The sequence below is a fragment of the Aegilops tauschii genome, chromosome 1 (assembly GCF_002575655.3).
Source record: "Aegilops tauschii subsp. strangulata cultivar AL8/78 chromosome 1, Aet v6.0, whole genome shotgun sequence".
In the NCBI taxonomy this organism is placed as follows: Eukaryota; Viridiplantae; Streptophyta; class Magnoliopsida; order Poales; family Poaceae; genus Aegilops; species Aegilops tauschii.
In genome coordinates, this window is record NC_053035.3 from 455786712 (window position 1) to 455795531 (window position 8820).

At 47.7% G+C, this 8820-nt stretch overlaps 1 protein-coding gene across 1 annotated transcript; it reads right to left on the reverse strand.

The window, feature by feature from the left end:
• Positions 1–6384: 6384 nt before the first annotated feature.
• On the reverse strand, positions 6385–8463 carry LOC109744013 (uncharacterized). Its single transcript, XM_020303108.2, has one exon. The coding sequence runs from the start codon at positions 8461–8463 to the stop codon at positions 7135–7137; it is 1329 nt and encodes a 442-aa protein (XP_020158697.1). The 3' UTR covers positions 6385–7134.
• Positions 8464–8820: the final 357 nt, after the last annotated feature.

Sequence of the window (8820 nt, forward strand, 5' to 3'; positions counted from 1 at the left end):
CACGAGGATGATTACTATCACCAGCATATCCATTTCTAACAGCAAAGAATCGCATTATGCACTCACGCGTATGATCGTATCGTCACATAAAATAACGAATGCTCCATGCCAAGGTGGTGTTGTGACCATATCAAACAACACACAAAAATATTATGCCACGGTTCAGAATGCTTGCCTTCAGTTTGTGGAGAGGAAGGGTGCATTCCAAAACTTTTGAAAGTTTTCTTCTCTCCCCATTTCCTATTTTAAAAAAATATATTCAAATAGCATATATTTCAAAAACAGTACAAAAAGTTGTCCTGAATATTTTTTAAATAAATCTTAAAATAAACTAGATGACATTTGAGAGAGGTAGGAAAAAGAATTAATTCATTTGGAGTTGTATTTTAAAAGATATAGCCAGTCAAAGTTCTGTTTTTAATAAAAACCAGAAAAAGAAAACGTTTCGGGGGAAAATACGTTTTCGAAGCAGAGGAGACGTACTTCAGGGGTTTACGCGTCCACTTAAACACGTGGTGGCGGGGCTGGGTCACTGACAGTGGGTCCAGCGGGCCCACTGGTCAGGTTTGACTAGTCCCCCGCCTTCTTCCTTCTCTGTCCGAGCCGAGGCGGGGGCTCCGGCGATCCTCGCCGGCGAACGGTGCTCCTCGATGGCATCCGAGGGCGGGGATGGATCCGTGGTTCCAGGGCGGTCCTCCCGGTGGTCGTTGGGTCATCGGGGGTGGAAGGAGTTGCCGGCGGCGAGCTCCGCGGCTGAGGAGGCTTCGGTTCATTTTGGGGGTTTGGGCTCCGGTGGTTCCCACTCGAGGCTGAGGTGCTGGATAGCTCCGCAAGATCAAGGGGAAACGGGTGGTGGTGTTGGATGGACGGGGGAAGGTCTGGTTGCAACGAACGGAAATGGAAGGCGGCGGCGGCCGAACCGGCCGGAGTCGGGGAAGACGGCTACCAACCGCCGATTGCTTGCTGAGTGCTATGGGGGTGGCCTGGGGTCGCATGAGTGCTCGGAGGAGCTCGGGGGCCTCCTATTTATACGGGTCGAGGTCGATTCCCGCGGCGGCCGTGGATAAGAACGCCGGCGACCGCCGTTCTGTAGCTGCAGGACGACGTGGCGGCAACGAGCGTGTGCCGACGGGCTTGTGGATGAGCCCGGGCTGTTCCAGGGGGCAGCTGGCGCGCGCGGGTGGCTTGGGCGGCGCCGTCCATGGCAGAGCCTGCTGTGGCCGGCCGCTAGCCGCCGTGGCCGACCTGACGGCGGCACTGTGGGGCTCCAGGGGCGGCTCTGCGGCGAGGGAAGGGGCGGGCGTGCTGGCTGCGGGTGGCCAAGGGCCAGAACGGGTGCGGGGAGGGCGGCAGTGCGACGCGGCGGCTGGGTGCGCGCGCGTGCAAAACGTGCGCTCTGGGCACGCCCAGAGCACGCACGCTAGCTGCTCGACGAAATGCCAATGCATGCCATAGGGCTTGGGTGAGGCTGGCAATTAGCAGACCTAGGTTAGGAGTAGCTAGGATCTTAGTGGACAAGGTCGCTGGGTCAGTGGATTAAGTACACGGTGAAAACTAAAAACCATGACAAAACTGACTATGCACACCAAGTGTTTGACAAAATGACAAGGGCTTCCAGACAACTCTTGGAGTGGCCAAAATCTCCAGATCAGGGTCTCCCTAGATGTAGGTGATGATGGCAAGATCATTTGGGCAAAACCAGAAACTTGCTAGTGCAAGTTTAGTAAACCTTCAGTTATGGACAGAAAGAAAGAGGCCTCATTGTATGCACTTAAAATCCTCCAATGGGTCCACTCTTCTGGACTTAAGGGTTTTGCAGGGTGGTCTATAAATAGGAAAGAGCTCATGGTTACTAGAGCAAGATAATTTAGGGTTGCAGTACAAATCACTAAGCTGGACCAGATTGAAGATGAGGATGATTTTCTCAAAATTTTCAAAGAACACTCATGGGTTTTTGCATAAAGTTGAATTATATGCATCTACTGACATCTCCAAACACTTGGAAGAATTTTTAGGGAAATATTTAAATAGGTTGTAGTGCAAAAATACCTACTGGACCAGATTTGAAAATTTGGTGTAGAGCTCAAAATCTCCAAATGACCAAAAGAATTTTTGCATAAAAGTGATGTGGAAACATCACATGACATCCCCAAATTTTGGTGAAAATTTTAAATGCATTTATCAAATGGTTGCAGTGCAAAAGAGGCTCCAAATTTATGAAAAATCATTCTAAAAGAATAAGGCTCAGGAAAAACTATCATGCAGATAAATCCACTGATAAAGAATTGTTTTATTGAGTGAGTATACAAGTCCAATAATATTTTTGGAAAGTTTCCACTTGAGGTAAAAACCCACAATATTAAAGAGAAGAGGGGTTCTGAGATCAAAAGATAAATCCAGAAAAATGGAAAATTTAATTTCCTGGCAAAATTTTAATTAATAAAACAAGGTCAAAAATTTTGGGGTGTTACACAAACAGAGTGTCACTAGTATGCCTCTACTTGACTAGCTCGTTAATCAAAGATGGTTATGTTTCCTAACCATGGACAAATAGTTGTTATTTGATTAACGGGATCACATCATTAGGAGAATGATGTGGTTGACTTGACCCATTCCGTTAGCTTAGCACTCGATCGTTTAATATGTTGCTACTGCTTTCTTCATGACTTATACATGTTCCTATGACTATGAGATTATGCAACTCCCGTTTAACGGAGGAGCACTTTGTGTGCTACCAAACGTCACAATGTAACTGGGTGATTATAAAGGTGCCCTACAGGTGTCTCCGAAGGTACTTGTTGGGTTGGCGTATTTCGAGATTAGGATTTGTCACTCCGATTGTCGGAGAGGTATCTCTGGGCCCACTCAGTAATGCACATCACTATAAGCCTTGCAAGCATTGTAAATAATGAGTTAGTTGCGGGATGATGTATTACGGAACGAGTAAAGAGACTTTCCGGTAACGAGATTGAACTAGGTATTGAGATACCGACGGTCGAATCTCGGGCAAGTAACATACCGATGACAAAGGGAACAACGTATGTTGTTATGTGGTCTGACCAATAAAAATCTTCGTAGAATATATGGGAGCCAATATGAGCATCCAGGTTCCGCTATTGGTTATTGACCGGAGACGTGTCTCGGTCATGTCTACATAGTTCTCGAACCCGTAGGTCCGCACGATTAAAGTTTTGATGACGGTTATATTATGAGTTTATGAGTTTTGATGTACGGAAGGTTGTTCGGAGTCCCGGATGTGATCACAGACATGACGAGGAATCTCGAAATGGTCGAGACATGAAGATTGATATATTGGAAGCCTATATTTGGATATCGGAAGTGTTCCGGGTGAAATCGGGATTTTACCGGAGTACCGAGGGGTTACCGGAAACCCCCGGGGGCTTAATGGGCCATAGTGGGCCTTTGTGGAGAAGAGGAGAGGCGGCCAGGGCAGGGCCACGCGCCCCTCCCCCTAGTCCGAATAGGACAAGGAGAGGGGGGTGGCGCCCCCCCTTTCCTTCCTCTCTCCCTCCTCTTTCCCCCTCCACTCCTAATCCAACAAGGAAAAGGGAGGGAGTCCTACTCCCGGTGGGAGTATGACTCCTCCTGGCGTGCCCCCTCCTGGCCGGCCGCACCTCCCCCCCTTGCTCCTTTATATACGGAGGAGGGGGGCACCCCAAAGACACAACAATTGATTTGATCTTTTAGCCGTGTGTGGTGCCCCCCTCCACCATAGTCCACCTCGATAATACTGTAGCGGTGCTTAGGCGAAGCCCTGCGTCGGTAGAACATCATCATCGTCACCACGCCGTCGTGCTGACGAAACTCTCCCTCAACACTCGACTGGTTCGGAGTTCGAGGGACGGCATCGGACTGAACGTGTGCTGAACTCGGAGGTGCCGTGCGTTCGGTACTTGATCGGTCGGATCGTGAAGACGTTCGAGTACATCAACCGTGTTGTGCTAACGCTTCCGCTTTCGGTCTACGAGGGTACGTAGACAACACTCTCCCCTCTCGTTGCTATGCATCACCATGATCTTGCGTGTACGTAGGAAATTTTTGAAATTACTATGTTCCCCAACATGGAAGACAAAGAAAGAAATGTATCTTTGCTCTTGACCAGGAGGAAGGCCGTATTGAGGGGGAAGCACCGCTCAGAGACATTATTACTAAATACTACAAAGAGCTTTTTGGCCCTTCCACTGAAACACATTTTGAGCTGGATGAGTCTATCACTCATGACATCCCTCATGTTTCGGAAGCGAAAAATGAATTCTTAACCACTCCATTTTCTGAAGAGGAAATTCGAACCGCAGTGTTTCAAATGGAACACAACAAGGCTCCAGGACCGGATGGTTTTCCGGCAGAGTTTTATCAATCCATTTGGGACGTGATCAAGGCGGACTTGATTCAGTTGTTTAACCAACTGTGTACCGAAGACCTTGATATTTCCCGCTTAAACTTTGGGGAGATTGTCCTACTGCCTAAGTTTAAGGAGGCCAGTCGTATTCAACAATATCGACCGATTTGCCTTCTCAATGTAAGCTTCAAAATCTTTACAAAGGTCGCAACTAACCGGTTGAACGGGGTGGCTGACCATGTCGTCAAGCCCACTCAAACAGCATTCATGCAAGGACGCAACATACTAGATGGTGTGGTTGTGCTGCATGAAACGGTACATGAGCTTCACCGCAAAAAGTTGAATGGAGTGATCTTTAAAATAGATTTCGAAAAAGCCTATGATAAAGTTAAATGGCCCTTTCTGTTGAAAACTTTACGCATGAAGGGGTTTTCACCAAAATGGTGTCGATGGGTTGAGAGTTTTGTTTCTGGAGGTAGTGTGGCCATCAAAGTTAACGATGAGGTTGGCAACTATTTTCAGACAAGGAAGGGGCTTCGCCAAGGGGACCCCGCATCACCCATTTTGTTTAACATTGTAGCTGACATGCTAGCTACCCTTGTTGAGTGGGCTAAGGTGGCCGGTCAGGTTAGCGGCATCATTCCTCATTTGGTAGAAGAGGGTTTATCTATCCTACAATATGCGGATGACACGATACTTTTCTTGGATCATGATCTAGATAAAGCAAGAAACCTCAAGCTGCTTTTATGTGCATTTGAGGAACTTTCTGGCCTCTAGATTAATTTTCATAAGAGTGAACTTTTTCGCTTCGGGGATGCTGCAGAATATGCACCTGAGTATGCTGACATTTTTGGATGCCAGCTCGGCAGTTCCTGATTCGGTATCTGGGTATTCCCATACACTATCGGCGTTTAACTATCGCTGAGTGGAAGCACGTGGAAGAGAGACTTGAGAAAAGGCTAGCCAGTTGGAAAGCCAAACTCTTGTCATATGTGGGGCGATTGATCTTGATCAATTCTGTCCTAAGCAACATGGTTTTATATATGTTGTCATTCTTCCATCTACCGAAAGGGGTTCTTCAGCGTCTTGATTACTTTAGATCTAGGTTTTTTTGGCAGTGTGATAATGAATCAAAGAAATATCGACTGGCTAGGTGGACTGTATTATGTCGACCTAAAAGTCAAGGGGGACTTGGAATTCAGGACCTTGAGATTAAAACAATTGCTCTTCTCAGCAAATGGGTTTATAAACTACTCACTGAGAATGGAGTATGGCAGGAAATCATTCGTAATAAGTACGTAGAATCCAAAGCCATTTCTCAAGTCCATTGGAAACCTGGTGACTCACATTTTTGGTCTGGTGTCATGAAGGCCAAGGAATTCTTTTTCCAATTTGGGACTTTCTCGGTTAGGGACGGTTCCCAGGTTCGATTCTGGGAAGACACCTGGCTAGGGACCACACCACTCATGGTGCAATACGCGAGTTTGTATAGTATTGTTAGACATAAATTTGTCACCATCAAACAAGTTTTGGGACAAGAAAACCCTGATATTTCTTTCCGTAGGGACCTTTTAGGACCTCGCCTGGCAGCTTGGAATGAGCTACTCATACGTCTAGAGGCTATTCAGCTGTCAGATGAACCGGACATCTTTCGATGGAATTTGCATCAGAATGGCAAGTTTACAGTCAAATCCATGTATGATGCAATGGTTCATTGTGATGTTTCGGTTGATAACAGGAAATTGTGGAAGCTTAAAATCCCTCTAAGAGTGAAGATATTCCTCTGGTTCCTAAACAGAGAGGTCATCTTAACTACAGATAATCTGGCACGACGCAACTGGCAAGGCACCAAGGCGTGTGCCTTTTGCCAACATGACGAGTCTATTAAGCACTTATTTTTTGAGTGTAAGTTCGCTCGGGCGGTTTGGGCTATAGTTCAAATAGCTTCAAATTTATACCCACCACGTAGTGCTCGTAACATGTTGGGCAATTGGTTGAGGGGTATTATTAAACAATTTTCTGCATATATTCTTGTGGGGGCGGCTGCCTTATGGTGGGCATTGTGGCTTACCAGGAATGATGTGGTTTTTAATAAAAAATGTGTTTCATCTCCTATGTAGGTTATTCATGTATGTACGTGATGGCTCCGTACTTGGTCTATCCTGCAGAGGCCGGAGGATAGGGACCTTTTTATGATGGCGTCTACGCGGCTGGAGCGTACGGCCAGGGAGGTTTTCTCCCCATGGATGGCGTTGTGATCTCCGTATAGGATCTGCCACATCATAGGCTGGACTAATTTATCTTTTTAAGTTGTAAAACGTTTTTATTTTTTGGGTCAATTGGACTTTTTGGCTGTGTGCATCAAGTTATGCAGAGGCCGGGCATTCTTTAGATGCGATTGTATCACCTTAATATATCAATTCAATGAAATGTCCTTTATCGAAAAAGTAATTGATATTCACATGATACAGACGACACCATTCATTACTATTTGTACAGCTAGCATACCATGTCTAAAGAAGAACATGTCAAAACGGGCAGCTTGAAAGAACCCATAGAGGACATTCTACACCCCAAGCACAAATTAAGTTGCATACTGCTATTTCATCCTCTTGATCCGACGAACAAGCCGTAGCCCGTAGCCAGTGTCCATGATCTTAATTATTTTGCATGCCATCAAGTTTGCCACACTTCACGTTCAAAACAAAAAAACATCTGCCACACACAAACTTTACACTTTTGTAGCTCTTACGAGGCACATGCAGTACAACTTATTAACCCAAAAGTAACTGGCCGAACAATTCCTCCCCAAAAGAATCCAATATAGCTCCTCCAAATTTAGTCCTCTCAATGCTACCGCCCACCAAGCGAGACATGAAAAAGGCCGGCCAATCGATCTCAAACGGGATAGCTCTGACAACAACACCGCAAAACCAGCTTTGGACAATCTCCATTGCCCCAGTTTGGAGATCAAGAATGTGCGTGCAACCTTTGTTGTCCTTGAGGAGCAATGCACCACCCATCTCACCCAGGCAGATGCATTGCGCCGGGACGACCCAACCTTGTTGGGGTCGGTTTAGCTCAATCGTCTTAGTGTGGAGCCAGTCTATAGTGCCATCTTCACTCATGTCACCTTGACATGTCCAGATCTCCAGCGAGAGGAATTTATAATGTACAGAAAGCAACAACTTTCCGTCACCATTGACACTAAGCAGTGATGTACCAGAGCATCTGCAACCGGTGTTGCTCAGTGTGACCGGGAGCTTTGTAAGAGAGACGTGGGCGGTCTCAAGGCTTACTTCTAGTGCGTAGTCTTTTGAGACGCTCTTGAATAGCCAATGTGCCGTGCCTTGGCACACGACAGCGTTGGCTTGTATTGGCGCCGCATATACTCGATGCTCCCAAGGGTCGTAGAACTTTACGGGCGTGCTCCACCTTGAATCGGAGGACGTGAAGATGCATAGCTTGTACCCTGGTAGATCACCAACTTGGAAGGTACCAATGATTAGCACCTTGAAGAGGGCTGGGTAGGTTGACGACGTCGGAGCCGGGCATCGCCGTTCGTTCGGGCAACGATCCGCATCTGTTATAATGGCGCATCCGGTGATTCTGAGGTGCCCATTGGTGTCCAGCAGCGGTAGCACACGACTTGTGCGGGCGAGCGGGTCGAACAGGGCCAATCTGTTGAATCTACAGGACGCGTCGATTAGTTCGTTGTGTGGGACGAGTCGCACGAGGAGAAGACCGTGGCGCGAGCCGAGCAGTGCCGCCAGGATGGCCTGATCGTCAGGGACGACGTCGGAGTAGGGGCGGCGAGGGCCGAGAGGAGACCACGGTGCCGGGACGAAGGACGGGGGCATCACGGGCGGAGGGGCGCTCCATATTTCTTGTCGTCCCTGGAGGTCATGGCGCCGTTGCTCGGCGAAGAAGCCAATGAGGGAGGACGGGTGGCGCACGCCCTCCGGCCAGCAGCGGCGGAGGAAAGAAGCGTCGGCTATGAGGCGGCGCCATCTCGTGCACGTCACGGCGCAGCGGAAGAGGTCCGGGATGCCCGCCACGCGCTCCAGGATCGCCAGGACGTCGTCGTCCGGCAGCTTCTCCATCGATCGTCCGTCGGCCGGCGCGCGGTAGTTGTGAGCGATCTGGACATGCGATCAGAGGCAAGCGCAGATTGGAGTCTGTTTCTGCTAGTATACCTTTTGCGTGAGGGTTTTTGCTGTTCTCTTTCCAACTTGTATTTGCCCTGATCGTGTTACAATCAACTTTTTGATCGGCACTTGGGAAAAGGGTACCGAGAAGCCCGTGCGTGGTATTTTTGTTTTAGAAACATTTATAACTTTATTCATACTCATAACAATTATAGATACACTGATTTGGATCTAAGATCCAAAAAAATACAAAGTAACTCACATGACTAAGAATTGCAATGAAATATCTTGAAAACACCTTCTTCATGGCGT